This window comes from Chiloscyllium plagiosum, chromosome 7 (genome assembly GCF_004010195.1).
Source record: "Chiloscyllium plagiosum isolate BGI_BamShark_2017 chromosome 7, ASM401019v2, whole genome shotgun sequence".
In the NCBI taxonomy this organism is placed as follows: Eukaryota; Metazoa; Chordata; class Chondrichthyes; order Orectolobiformes; family Hemiscylliidae; genus Chiloscyllium; species Chiloscyllium plagiosum.
In genome coordinates, this window is record NC_057716.1 from 47,821,607 (window position 1) to 47,836,098 (window position 14,492).

At 43.2% G+C, this 14,492-nt stretch overlaps 1 protein-coding gene across 3 annotated transcripts in view; it reads right to left on the reverse strand.

The window, feature by feature from the left end:
- The window catches only part of LOC122551555 (mitogen-activated protein kinase kinase kinase 20-like), an 84,752-nt gene extending 72,032 nt beyond the window's left edge, over positions 1 to 12,720 (reverse strand). The window contains exons 1-3 of one of the 3 annotated variants that reach the window (XM_043693613.1): positions 12,631 to 12,720; positions 11,510 to 11,690; positions 800 to 887 (exon numbers count right to left, since the gene is read on the reverse strand). In XM_043693613.1, coding sequence (XP_043549548.1) covers positions 800 to 887; positions 11,510 to 11,668 — 247 coding nt within the window. In that variant the 5' untranslated portion in view covers positions 11,669 to 11,690; positions 12,631 to 12,720. Of the gene's footprint in view, positions 1 to 799; positions 888 to 11,509; positions 11,691 to 11,781; positions 12,325 to 12,630 lie in introns of those variants that run through there. The other 2 variants (XM_043693614.1, XM_043693612.1) reach the window with 2 other exon arrangements.
- Positions 12,721 to 14,492: the final 1,772 nt, after the last annotated feature.

The following is a 14,492-nucleotide window of genomic DNA, read 5'->3' on the forward strand; positions in this document are numbered from 1 at the left end:
TTGTAAAGCCAGGATGGTATACTTACACTTCATGGAGAAAGTGAGGACTGCGGATGCTGGAGATCAGAGCTGAAAATATTGCTGGAAAAGCACAGCAGGTCAGGCAGCATCCAAGGAACAGGAGAATCGACGTTTCGGGCATGAGCCCTTCTTCAGGAAATTCCTTGGATACTGCCTGACCTGCTGTGCTTTTCCAGCAACACATTTTCAGCTACTTACACTTATGCAATTCAAAATCTAAACAGTCAGAAAATTCCCCTTGCTCTCAATAGGTAAACAAGTCTAACATGTACTTGTATACATGCACAATTGCATGGAGAAAATATGAATATATGGAAACACGCTACATATTATGCAGGCAGCCAAGTGGATTTCCAATCAAATCATATCAATCGCGATCATATTGAATTGTGGAGCAGCCAAATAGCCTTCTTCTGTTTATGATTACTTAATTTCAAAAACAAATTCTTTTGAGATCGAGGTAAAGCAGAATAACTAGGTAGTCTTATTAAATTGATTCACAAAACTGGGAATGTTGATGCTAATATTGCTGACTGCATCATTCATTCAAACTAAGATGTGCAGCAAATTTTGTACAAATGGAATTTCCTGTTGTATAGATTTAGGCCATGTTTTTAAACATAAATGCATGCCAAAAAAATCTATTTCATTCTTTATCACATTGTAAAGAGAACAGACAAACTAAAGCAAACATTAATTTACGGATTATGACATGCAAGACGACTAAGAATAGCATTTCACTGCAGCTCAATTATGTGGAAAGTTATTAAAAACTTACCAGTTACTATGCCATAGTTGGGTGACTCAAGAACAGCTCCATAGAACTGAATGATGTTCCTATGGCTGAGAACACTTAGAATTTCAGCCTAAGTTCAAAATCAGAAAATACATAATTCAAATAAAAATTAAGGTATTTAATTAATAAATGGTTATTACAATTCAACTGCAGTAATTGTGGGTCTTCAGAAGTTACATATTTTAAAATATAAAATATTGGAGCTAAGTGCAAAATGATTGTTTCTAAAGCTCCATATTAATAGCTGAAATTGAGAAAATAAATTGGAGACTGGGGGGGGATATATGACTGAGATGTATAAAATTATGAGGGGCATAGACAGGAATAAACTTTTCTCCTTCGTGGAGGGGTCAATGACAGATTTCAGGTAAGGGGCAGGACGTTTCAACGGGATATGAGGAATTACATTTATTCAAGAGGATGGTGGGAATCTGGAACTGACCGCCTGTAAGGATGGTAGAGGCAGGATCCCTCATGACATTTAAGTAGTATGTAAATGTGCACTTGTGATGCCAAGGCAAACAAGGATATGGGTCAAGTGCTGGAAAATGGGATTAGAATAGTTAGGTCCTTGTTTTTGACTGGTGCAGACTCAATGTGCTGAAGAGGTACACAAAACATAAAGAAGGAACTATTACTCCATAACGTAAATACTTAAGAAATCCGAGATAGTCACTTGGACCTTAAAGCCAGTCAGTAATACAATAGAAGCGGGGCTCATTTCCCACCTCAAATGTATCTTGCACACCGTTTCTGTACCTCTACGTTCCCTTACTATCTAAAGATCTAGTGACCTCATCTTAAATATACCAAGTGTGTTCTCTGGTGTAGAGTGATAAAGTTTCTCCCCACCTCAGTTCCAAGTGGCTGACCTGCTATTCTGAGAGTGTGACTTTGTGTTCTAGGTTCCCCAGGCAGCTAATATAAACATTTTTTCAGCATCATCGCTATCACATCCCTTAAGAATTTTATGTTTCAAATAGATCAGCCCTCAGTTCTTCTAACGTCCAGGGCATGTAGGCATGATCTTCTCAATCAGCCTTCAGAGATAATTTGTTTATTTCAAGAATTAGCAGTACTCCCGCAAAGGCAGGTTTATTCTCCTTAGGCATGGTGACCAAAACCCTGCATTGCAGCCCCAGAAAGAATTTCACCAAGGCCCTATACATCTGCACGAAAGCTTGTTTATTCTTATAGTCCAAACTGTTTACAGTATAGGAAGATATACCATTTCTTTCCTAATTGCTTGATATACCTGCATGATAACTTTCTGTGGCTTATGTACAAACACACCCAGATATTCCTAAATTTCCTAACAAAGTGGAAAATGTTACTTTGTAACATTATATTCCACCTGGCTTGTTCTTGCCCACCCCCTTAACCTGCAGTTCCCTTTGCAACTACTTTGTGCCCTCCTAACAGTTTACTTTGCCCAGTCAACAGAGAAAAAGCTGGGGAAATGGGAGAGTTACAGTTCTTTGAAAAGGCAGTTTAGACTAGGAGCTAAATGTATTCACATTGAGGGCAACAATGAACATATACCGTGCATGCATTGTATTTTTCAACTGAGCAAAAACTTTGGGAACAGTTAGTCCCTGATGCATTCCCCATGGCAATGTTTTGACAGAGTTAATTGCTTTGCATCAATTTATATAAACCTTTGTAGCTAACTTTCTATAGTGCATTCTCCATGGTAATGCCTCTATCAAGCAGAGTCCACTTGCCAACCAATCAGAACCCTCTTCTAATGTGGTTAAAAATTTTGGTTCCACTTGAAACTTGGTATTCTTCTCATTCTATCCTGATGGATGCAAGTCAAAACCCTTTGACATAATGTCTCTTTTATGGTCATACACAAGATCAGGCTATGTGCCCCACCACGGGGTGATGTAACTCTACAAGCCAAGTGAATTAATGTAAAGCAGTGTTTCGATGGTCCAGAGTATAAGTGAAGCATATAGAAAGTGGACTACTCCAGCACCATGTGATACCAATTTCATCAATGTTGAATTCTGAACAAGCTCTTGCAATGGACTTCTGTTACGACTGCTTGATTATAGTATCCATCGAGCCCAACACAACACAAAGACTGCAGAGTTGTTGCATCATTTTCCAACATCTTTCAGACATGTCCCTTATCTTTGAGCCAGGATGCCTTTGAATAAGTTGGCAACCAGAAAACAAATTCATAGGACCATAAGACAGAGGAGCAGAAATTAGGGTCATTCAGCACATGGAGACTGTTCCACCATTCAGTCATAGCTTATAAGTTTCTCAACCCCATTTTCCTGCTTACTCCCCAAAATCCTTGATCCCCTTGATACTCAAGAACCTATCTATCTCAGTCTTAAATATACTCAATGATTTGTCTTCCATAACTTTCTGTGGCAATGAATTCCATAGATTCACCACTCTCCGGCTGAAGAAATTTCTCCTTATCTCCATTCTAAAAAGTCTTCCCATTACTTTAAGGTTGTGCTCTCAGGTCCTAGTCTCTCCTCCCAATGGAAACATCTTCCCAACATCAACTCTGTTCAGGCCGTTCAGTATTCTGTAAGTTTCAATTAGATCTCCCCCTCATCCTTCTGAACTCCATGGAGTATTGACTCAGAGTTCTCAAACGTTTCTCATACGTTAAGTTTTCCATTTCTGGAACCATTCTAGTGAGCTGTCTCTGAACACTCTCCAAGGCCAGTATATCTTCCTGAGATATGGGGCCCAAAACTGCGCACAATACTCCAAATATGGCCTGACCACAGCCTTATAGAGCCTCAGAAGTACATCCTTGCTTTTATATTCAAGTCCTCTCAAAATAAATACCATCATTGCATTTGCATTCCTAACTATTGACTCAACCTGCAAATTTACGGAGAGAATCCTGGACTAGGACTCCCAAATTTCTTAGCACTTCAGACTTCTGAATTTTCTCCCCAGTTAGAAAATAAATTCCTTCTGATTGTTGAGCCCCTAAGATTAGCATCTCTTCAGTGGAGTTGAAAGACAGGTTTCTCCTACATCGCCACTCCATAACCACCTGACGCCTGGAGGAAGAACCCTCGGGATCCTCCAACTCCACGGCATCAGAGTGAATTTCACTAGTTTCCTCATTTCCTCTCCCCCTACCTTATCCCAGTTCCAACCTTCCAACTCAGCACTGCTCTCATAACCTGTCTCACCTGTCCATCTTCTTTCCCACCTATCCGGTCCATGCTCTGGTCCACCCTATCACCATTACCCCCACCTTCATCTACCTATTGCACTCTCAGCTACCTTCCCCCAGCCCCAACCCCCTCCCACTTATCTCACCACTCCCTCGGCTCACAGCTTCATTTCTGAAGGGCTTTTGCCTGAAACGTCGATCCTCTTGTTCCTTGGATGCTGCCTGACCTGTTGTGTTTTTCCAGCACCACATTCTTGACTTTGATCTCCAGCATTTGCAGTCTTTACTTTCTCCTACATCAAGCCATTTCCTGAGCTGCCTGTTCCTACTCAGCACGGCAGATTATCTCATGCTGAGCAGATGCCTCTAACACATCATTTATCCCAAGTGGAGTTACTTATTTTATGCTGGTTCTAGGAAACCAAATTGCAATTTCCATAAGTACTCGACTGATTGTTGATCTCAGGTAAAAGGTGATGCCCTATTTTTGGCCAAAAAATCTGGAATTTTCCATATATCTCGTGTAAAGGTCAACATTAATTCTTCACAGGTGAGTCAAAGTACTATCCTGTATATAAATGTTACAATGGGGGAATACATTTCTTTTTCATGCTATTATGTGATTAGATGTACAATTCACACCAATTTGGTGCAAAAGAGTCAGGTGACAACCTACCTCGTGGAATACAGTCATATGCCTCATTGAGGCTTTTAAATTTCTTTATTTTGTGTAAAAATGCCCTCCAGAAAATATAAAAAATATACAGCAGTGTTTAAACTGAAAGCTATTGAAGTTGCAGAGAAGACAAATAACTGTGTAGCAACAAGAGAATTGTGTGTTTCGGAGAACTTTGTGAGAGACTGGAGAATGACATTGAACCAACTTCAGACGATGCTAAAAAAGTGTGCCAACAGAGGTCAACCTAGCAAGTGGCCACAATTGGAGAAAAAAGTTGCTGAGTGGGTACTTAAAAATTGTCACAATGGAAAACTTGTTAATCATGAAGTCAGCCAAATCCATGCACGAAATGAATCAAAGAAGGATGAAACTTTGGATTTTAAGGCAAATGCTGTATGGTGCACAAGGTTCACGAGGTGTGACTTAGTGCTTCAGCAGAGAATTAAGATTGAAAAATAGCTGCCTGTTGAACTAGAAGATTTTCCAATTTCACCAGTTGGTAATCAGAAATCAGCAGGAAGGTTACAAGTTATCATGTCTATTACTCTTGACATGCTGGAGAATCGGTCCTACGCAGTGTTGCTGAACAAAGAGACCTTGGAGTGCAGGTTCATAGCTCCTTGAAGGTGGCGTCACAGGTAGATAGGATAGTGAAGGCGGCATTTGGTATGCTTTCCTTTATTGGTCAGCGTATTGAGTACAGGAGTTGGGAGGTCATGTTGTGGATGTAGAGGACATTGGTTAGGCTACTGTTGGAATATTGCATGTATAGGACATAGAACATTACAGCGCAGTACAGGTCCTTCGGCCCTCGATGTAGCGCCGACCTGTCATACCAATCTGAAGCCCATCTAACCTACACTATTCCATGTACATCCATATTCTTGTCCAATGACGACTTAAGTTGGCGAATCTACTACCGTTGTAGGCAAAGCATTCCATACCCTTACTACTCTCTGAGTAAAGAAACTACCTCTGACATCTGTCCTATATCTATCACCCCTCAATTTAAAGCTATGCCCTCTTGTGCTCACCGTCACCATACTTGGAAAAAGGCTCTTCCTGTCCACCCTATCTAACCCTCTGATTATCCTATATGTCTCTATTAAGTCACCTCTCAACCTTCTTCTCTCTAACGAAAACAGCCTCAAGTTCCTCAGCCTTTCCTCGTAAGACTTCCCTCCATATTAGGCAACATCCTAGTAAATCTCCTCTGCATCCTTTCCAAAGCTTCCACATCCTTCTTATAATGCGGTGACCAGAACTGTACACAATATCCAAGTGCAGCCGTACCAGAGTTTTGTACAGCTGTAGCATAACCTCGTGGTTCCGGAATTTAATCCCTCTATTAATAAAAGCTAAAACACTGTATGCCTTCTTAACAACCCTGTCAACCTGGGTAGCAACTTTCAAGGATCTGTGTACCTGGACACCGAGATCTCTCTGCCCATCTACACTATCAAGAATCTTACCATTAGCCCAGTACTTTGCATTCTGGTTACTCCAACCAAAGTGAATCACCTCACATTGTCCGCATTAAACTCCATTTGCCACCTCTCAGCCCAGCTCTGCAGCTTATCTATGTTTCTCTGTAACCTATACCATCCTTCGTCACTATCCACAACTCCACTGACCTTAGTGTCGTCTGCAAATTTACTAACCCACCCTTCTACACCCTCATCCAGGTCGTTTATAAAAATGACGAACAGCAGTGGACCCAGCACCGACCCTTGTGGTACACCACTGGTAACTGGACTCCAGGATGAACATTTCCCATTAACCACCACCCTCTGTCTTCTTTCAGCAAGCCAATTACTGATCCAAACTGCTATATCTCCCACAATCCCATTCCTCCGCATTTTGTACAATAGCCTACTGTGGGAAACCTTATCGAACGCCTTGCTGAAATCCATAAACACCACATCAACCAGTTTACTCTCATCTACCTGTTTGGTCACCTTCTCAAAGAACTCAATAAGGTTTGTGAGGCACGACCTACCCTTCACAATACCGTGCTGACTGTCCCTAATCAAATTATTATTTTCTAGATAATTATGAATCCTATCTCTTATAATCTTTTCCAACACTTTACCAACAACTGAAGTAAGGCTCACTGGTCTATAATTACCTAGGTTGACTCTACTCCCCTTCTTGTAATTCTGGTCTCCTTCCTATCAGAAAGATGTTGTGAAACTTGAAAGAGTTCAGAAAAGATTTACAAGGATGTTGCCAGGGTTGGAGAATTTGAGCTATAGGAAGAGGCTGAACAGGCTGGGGCTGCTTTCCCTGGAGCGTCAGAGGCTGAGGGGTGATCTTATAGAGGTTTACAAAATTATGAGGGGCATGGATTGTGTAAATAGGCAAACTCTTTTCCCTGGGGTCAGGGAGTCCAGAAATGGAGGGCATAGGTTTAGGGTGAGAGGGGAAAGATATAAAAGAGACCGAAGGGGCAACTTTTTCATGCAGAGAGTGGTACGTGTATGGAATGAGTTGCCAGAGGATGTGGTGGAGGCTGGTACAATTGCAACATTTAAAAGGCATTTGGATGGGTATATGAATAAGAAGGGTTTGGAGGGATATGGGCCGGGTGCTGGCAGGTGGGACTAGATTGGGTTGGGATATCAGGTTGGCATGAACGAGTTGGACCGAAGGTCTTTTCCATGCTGTACATCTCTACGACTCTAGAGTCGAACTGTCAACCAGAAAGGAGGAAAAACAGTATTGGTGAGAACCACTGGCCATGAGAAAAGTAGGTTACTTTAGTTCTTTCTTGAATGGCTGATGACATTAAGTTAAAACCAACGGCTTTCTAAGAGAAACACTTCGCCCAAGGAGAAATTCCCAAAAGAAATTGTCATCCATATAAATCCACAAGGCTAGATAGATGAAGTGGATGTACAAAATGGATAAAGGACATTGGGAATTTATGACCTGGTGGACTACACAAGAAAAAGAGTTTACTTGTGTAGGACCAGTTTAGATCATATCAAGTGTGTAGAATGTTATTGATAACATCTGATCATGTATCACTGACATAGCTGTAATTTCCAGTGGACTTACAAGCGTGTTGCAACCAATAGACATTGGTATCAATAAGCCATTTAAAGACATGATGAGAATAAAGTGGAATAACTCGATGATTGATAGAGAAAAGAAATATCCACAAAAGGAGGCAGTTTGCAGGCTCCATCATTGTCACTGATCCGAGAATAAATTATTGATTCATGTAAAGAAATAAAAGCTGACACTATTTTCAAATCATTCAAGAAATGTGGAATTTCAAATGCATTGGATGGTACAGAGAATGATTATCTATGAGATGACACAGAAGAGGAGGATGATTTGGTATTGCTAACTATAGACAATCAAAATGAAGATGATCCAGACAATGATATCATTCATCCTGATGACTATGAAGTTTTATTTGGTGCTGAAGATGCTGAATAGTGGGATTTTGCAGGATTTTGAATGAACTTTTGTATCTGACATGTCTAATTTAAGATGTAACATGTACTGGTAATTGTGATTTAAAAGCCGTATTATATTTCTTCTTCACTTTTTTTACATATAAATAAAGGCTTACTACCAGTAATTCATTTTTGTTTCCATTGTCTTTATCCGGCAATTACTGTAATTTGCTTTTCTTTATTCATTTAAGAGATCAGTTAATGATATAGTATGAATTTTGATGGGCATGAATTTCAGCCCCTCAACAGTAGTATCCATGTAATAGTCGACCCCATAAATGTAACATTAGAAAGTAGTCTAAAAATTTTGACTATTACTCAAGTACATACACTATTGACAAACTGCACTGTACTTTTCAAATACTGTATAAATATATATGCATTTCAATATCTACAGGTTAAAAGCAAAATACTGCAGAAGCTGGAAATCTGAAACAAACAGAGCACCCTGTGAAAGTCAGCAATCTGGCAGCATCTGTGCACAGAAACGGAGTTAATGTTGAGTCTAGTAGCTCCCCAGATGCTGCTAGACCTGCTGAGTTTCCCAAACACTGTTTGTTTAACAATATCCACAGTACATAGGTAATTGAACTGTTGTAATAGTATCCAGCATCTACAGTGTTCCAGACTAATAGTAGACAACCAAAAGTTTACTATCTTACCACCATTAACTCAGCACAATCCTGACCCGATATGAAGTTGAAAAGATAATGCAACAGCTGAGAACTAACAAGGCTTCCCACACAGATAAATAAAATGCCACCAAAATCAGCATGTTGTAACTAAATTAAACTAATTGATCAGTTTCAACACACCAGATAAATGAAAATGCAAATGAAAACCCAGGTCCCCCAAAAAAACAAAACTTTTGCAATCGGTTGGGAAGGAGGGTTGGAGAACAACTATGCTTTTAACGTTTTAACAATCAGAATAATGTCCATGGATGGCTTTCACCACACTATATTTTCCATTTTAACGCTTAGCCTGACAAAATGCTAAAGCAAAGAAGGGATGCATTTTTGATATATTATACACACATGACCTCGTCTTGCTCATCTGGAAGGAGGAGAGCATGCCAGAAGATCTCCAAGATGCCATAACTGTGACTCTCTTAAGGAAAGGAAGCAGAAGTGACTGCAGTAACTACAGGGCAGTCTTCCTACTGTTCACCACAGGGACATTACAAGAATCCAACTCAAGTACTTCTTCCGGTGGCTGAGGGACTACTACTGGAGTCACAATGTGGATTCTGTTCATCAAGAGGCACAGTGGACATGAGCCTCACAGAATGAGGAGTTCAGCAGGCAGCTGTAATCTTCATACATGTCCTTTGACCTCACACAGGTCTTTGACTCGATCCCCTGGGAGGGGCTATGGAGCATCCTCCTTAATTTGGCTGCCATCACGATTCTCCACCTGCTGTGCAACATGCAAACCTTGATCCTCACCAACTTGCAAACTTGGATCAAGCAGGGTTGAGTCATTGCACCAATGCTCTTCTTTATCCTCTTTTTCTCAAAACTCTACTCTATCTCCATGAAGTTTCCCCGTCGGAGTGGAGCATCTCTACAGGACACGTGGGAAACAGATCAATTTGCATCACTTCTAGTCCTGAACCAAGACGACCTGGACCTTTGTCATCAGCTGTAGTAAGCAACGAATACCTGCATATATACCCTCTTAGAAAGAGAATTCCACAACATGATGGGGGATTCACAAGGGAATGGGAGATTGTGCTTTCGGCGAAACATCAGGGAAGTCAAAGGTCCTAACCAAGTAGCTCCTACTACAAAACTTCTGCAAATCCATTGGCAGGATTGATGCTTCAATTTCAGTGTTTTCTCTCTCAGGTCAACATACCCAGTAAAGGCACTGGTTACGGTCAGTCACCCGCAGTGCGTGGAAACAAAACTTCAAAATCAGACTCCCTAGTCCCAGGTTTAATCATGGCAAGAGGTTACTAGAAGGCACAGAAAACACTTCATGTCCTCAAACATGTTCTCAAAGCATCTATTAGAATATACAACATCCCCACTAACTTGAGAGAATCTTTTGCCTGAGACCACTCAAATTGTAGAAGCATTATCATTTACATGCCAACTATTTTGAACATCTCCAATAGATCCAAGCAGAGGCCAAACACCAACAGTATGAAAATCTGCACATCCCACCCACCCAACATTTCAAAAGCCCACCCCCCCAACCTGTGGCAGAGTGTGTTTATCCAGACATTGGACAGTTTAATCCCCTCTCAAACCACAACTCCAGAGTGGAAGAAAGTCAACCTTGATCTTGAGGGATAGTTCCGACTCATGTTAAGACTGATTGAAATGCAGTTACCTGCAGGATTCAAGCTAGTACATTCACATCTCTGGTTTATTAATACAAGAAGACAAAGACAACCAAGACCTTAATCATCATCCCAAAATGCAAACTGCAGATTGCACCACTATTTCAGCATCCAGCTACTTCTTAAGTCTCAAGTGCCCTTGCTAGAAGCTACTCACTAGATTAGCTTTTTAAAGGAACACCTCTTAATATCTGTCCTACAGTTGAGCTTTGATAACATTGAACCTGGAGCCATTTAGCATATTGATCCACATGCTGAAATAATTTACATTCTCAATCCCTCTTGCTCAAATTATTCTTTGTAATTCACTACTTTGAAGCAAAGCAGAAAGAAATAATTCCCGTGGGAGTAAAAGAAGTGAAGCAGGTTCCCCTCCTCCATCCTTCAAAACTCTACTGAGTACAGACCCAGAATCTTTAACCACTCCTCACATCTCAAGGCCCAGGATCATTCTTGAAAACCTTCTGTGGACCCCCTCCAATACCAACACATTCTTCAGTAGATTCATGGATCCAAACCTGCTCTCAATATTCAAATGCAGTCTGACCAGAGCCTTATACGGCCTCAGCAGTGCATCTCTGCTTTTGCATTCCAGCTCTCTTGAAATGAATGCTAGCATTGTTTTTGCCTTCCTAATTGCCAACTGAACCTGTATGTAAACCTTAACAGAATCCTGAACTTGGGCTTGTATGTGGACTTGGGTGGGATGCTCTTCAGAGGGTCGATGTAGACTCAATCGACCAAATGGGCTGCTTCTACACTGGAAGGATTCTATGGACCCCTGCAGAACTCAACTAGTCACTGGTTGCCATCCTGAAAAAAAACTCTTTATCTCTACTCTCTGCCAATCAGCCAATCCTCTATCCATGCTGGCACCTTGCCCCCAACACCAAGGGCTCTTGTTTTATTTTGCAGTCTCCTGGGCAGCACCTTGTCAAAGGCCTTCTGGAAATCAATCTGTTCTTATTCTTGTGTTTGTAATGTCTAATAAAACATGAATATAAGTCATCAGAAGGACACATAGCACAAACCTTACCTCTTTTTCTATTTTTAACAACTTTTTCACAGCCACCTCTTTGTCTTGAGATAACCATGTTGCTCTATACACACTACCAAAACTTCCCCCGCCACAGTTTTCATGAAATTGCAAATCATCAAACTTGATTTGCAAAAACGATGGACTGAAGGACAACATTGCATACTGACAATTTCAGAATCTGAAAAATATAAAAACAATGTGTTAAATAAAATGCCACCAAAATCAGCATGCTGTAACTAAATTAAACTAACTGATCGGTTTCAACACACCAGATAAGTGACTTAAAATGCAAAGGAAAACACAGGTCCCAAAAAAAAGAACTTCTGCAATCGGTTGGGAAGGAGGGCTGGAGAACAACTATGCTTTTAACGTTTTAACGATCAGAATAACGTCCATGGATGGCTTTCACCACACTATAATTTCCATTTTAACGCTTAGCCTTACTACGTTGCCACAGTGATGACTTCAAAAGTAATCCACTCGTTGCAAAACACTTTGGATCGTCCCGAGACCAACGCAGGCGCTCTATCAAGACAAGTTGTTGCTTTTACAAGAGCCCCTGCGCCCGCTGAGCTTCCAGGGACACTTATCGTGACGGGGAAGCGCTGTCAACTTGGAGACTGGATCATTGCTCAGGAATGTGATATACGCAAACTCTCCACTTCAGAGAAAATAGCAGCGAGTAACATCGATTGGACAGGGTCCCTCTACAACGCTCTTACGCACAAATTAGACACTTTTTTTTTAAATGCCACCGATGACTTCCTAAAAAGGAGCAACTTTCGCAAAACTTAATGGCTATTCCCTGAAGTAAAAACACTTCTGGGAAGTGGGAGGCGGTTTTGCCGCAATCTGTCACGTGAGAGCTCTGTGCAATGCTGCGGATCCCAGAGTAAATGTGTTTAAACAAAAACTCCAACCAGCAAAGTTCATAGGACTCCGAGACTTGCCAATGATACAAACCACACGATTACATAAGGCCATGAAAAGTACAACCGGCAGTTACTCCATAGTCACAGGAAGCAATCTTCTCCACTTCTGTCTGCAGTTTTAAAAAAACACTTGACCATGAACATTACAAACACAGCGTCGACGTTCTGTTCAGGATCATTTCTCACCTCCTAATGCACTTACTCCAGCTTCCAACTGGGAGTATAAGAGAAACACAGCGCAGGGCAAGAATCGCTGCAAACAAGGTGACCAACACCGAAACACCGCCCCTTCCTCGTCCCTCCTTCCCACACTGCCAGAGAGAGCCAACACCTCCTACTGGTGAGCCGCACTGTCTGAGAGAAGCAGCGCCTCCTGCGGGTGAGCCGCACTGTCTGAGAGAACCAGCGCCTCCTTCTGGTGAGCCGCACTGTCTGAGAGAACCAGCGCCTCCTGCTGGTGAGCCGCACTGTCTGAGAGAACCAGCGCCTCCTGCTGGTGAGTTGCTCTGTCTGAGAGAACCAGCACCTCCTACTGGTGAGCCGCACTGTCTGAGAGAACCAGCGCCTCCTACTGGTGAGCCACACTGTCTGAGAGAACCAGCGCCTCCTGTAGGTGAGCTGCACTGTCTGAGAGAACCAGCGCCTCCTGCTGGTGAGCCGCACTGTCTGAGAGAACCAGCACCTCCTGCAGGTGAGCCGCACTGTCTGAGAGAACCAGCACCTCCTGTTGGTGAGCCACACTGTCAGAGAGAACCCGCAACTTCTGCTGGTGAGCCACACTGTCTGAGAGAACCAGCACCTCCTGCTGGTGACCGACCCTGTCAGAGAGAGCCAACACCTCCTGCTGGTGAGCCACCCTGTCAGAGAGAACCAGCGCCTCCTGCTGGTGAGCTGCGCTGTCAGAGAGAGCCAACACCTCCTGCTGGTGAGCCACCTTATCTGAGAGAACCAGCACCTCCTGCTGGTGAGCCACCCTGTCTGAGAGAACCAGCACCTCCTGCTGGTGAGCCGCACTGTCAGAGAGAATTAGCACCTCCTGCTGGTGAGCCACTCTGTCAGAGAGAACCAGCGCCTCCTGCTGGTGAGCTGCACTGTCAGAGAGAATCAGCACCTTCTGCTGGTGAGCCACATTGTCTGAGAGAACCAGCACCTCTTGCTGGTAAGCTGCACCATCAGAGAGAACCAGCACCTCCTGCTGGTGAGCCACACCATCAGAGAGAGCCAGCACCTCCTGCTGATGAGCCACCCTGTCTGAGAGAACCAGCACCTCCTACTGGTGAGTTGCACCGTCAGAGAGAACCAGCACCTCCCGCTGGTAAGCCACACCATCAGAGAGAACAGCACCTCCTGCTGGTGAGCTGCACTGTCAGAGAAAACCAGCTCCTCCTGCTGGTGAGTTGCAGTATCAGAGAGAACCAGCACCTCCTGCCGGTGAGTTGCAGCATCTGACAGAACCAGTACCTCCTGCTGGTGTTGCAACATCAGAGAGAACCAGCACCTCCTGCTGGTGAGCCGTACCCTCAGAGAGAACTAGAGCCTCCTGCTGGTGAGCTGCGCTGTCAGAGAGAATCAGCACCTCCTGCTGGTGAGCCACCCCATTTGAGAGAACCAGCACCTCCTGCTGGTGAGCCGCACTGTCTGAGAGAGCCAGCACCTCCTGCTGGTGAGCCACCCTGTCTGAGAGAACGAGGACCACCTGCTGGTAAGCCACCATATCAGAGAAAGCCCAAGCTGGCCATCAACAGGTCCAGGCAGCGGGCCGTGGAGGGGGTCGTTAGGGCCGACTGCCTGCCCCTCTTCCGCGGTTATGTTAGAGCCCGGGTGTCCTTGGAGAAGGAGCACGCGGTGTCCACCAACACCCTGGAGTTGTTCAGGGAGAGGTGGGCGCCGCAGGGAGTGGAGTGCATCATTTCTCCCTCCAACTCTATTTTGATTTAGTCCCTCCCCTCCCCCTCACTGTTTTGATCACACAGCACTGCCCTTTGATGCAAAGGGCAGTGTTTGTCACTGGCCACCCGGGTGTTTACCTATCTTCCTGGTGGTGGAAA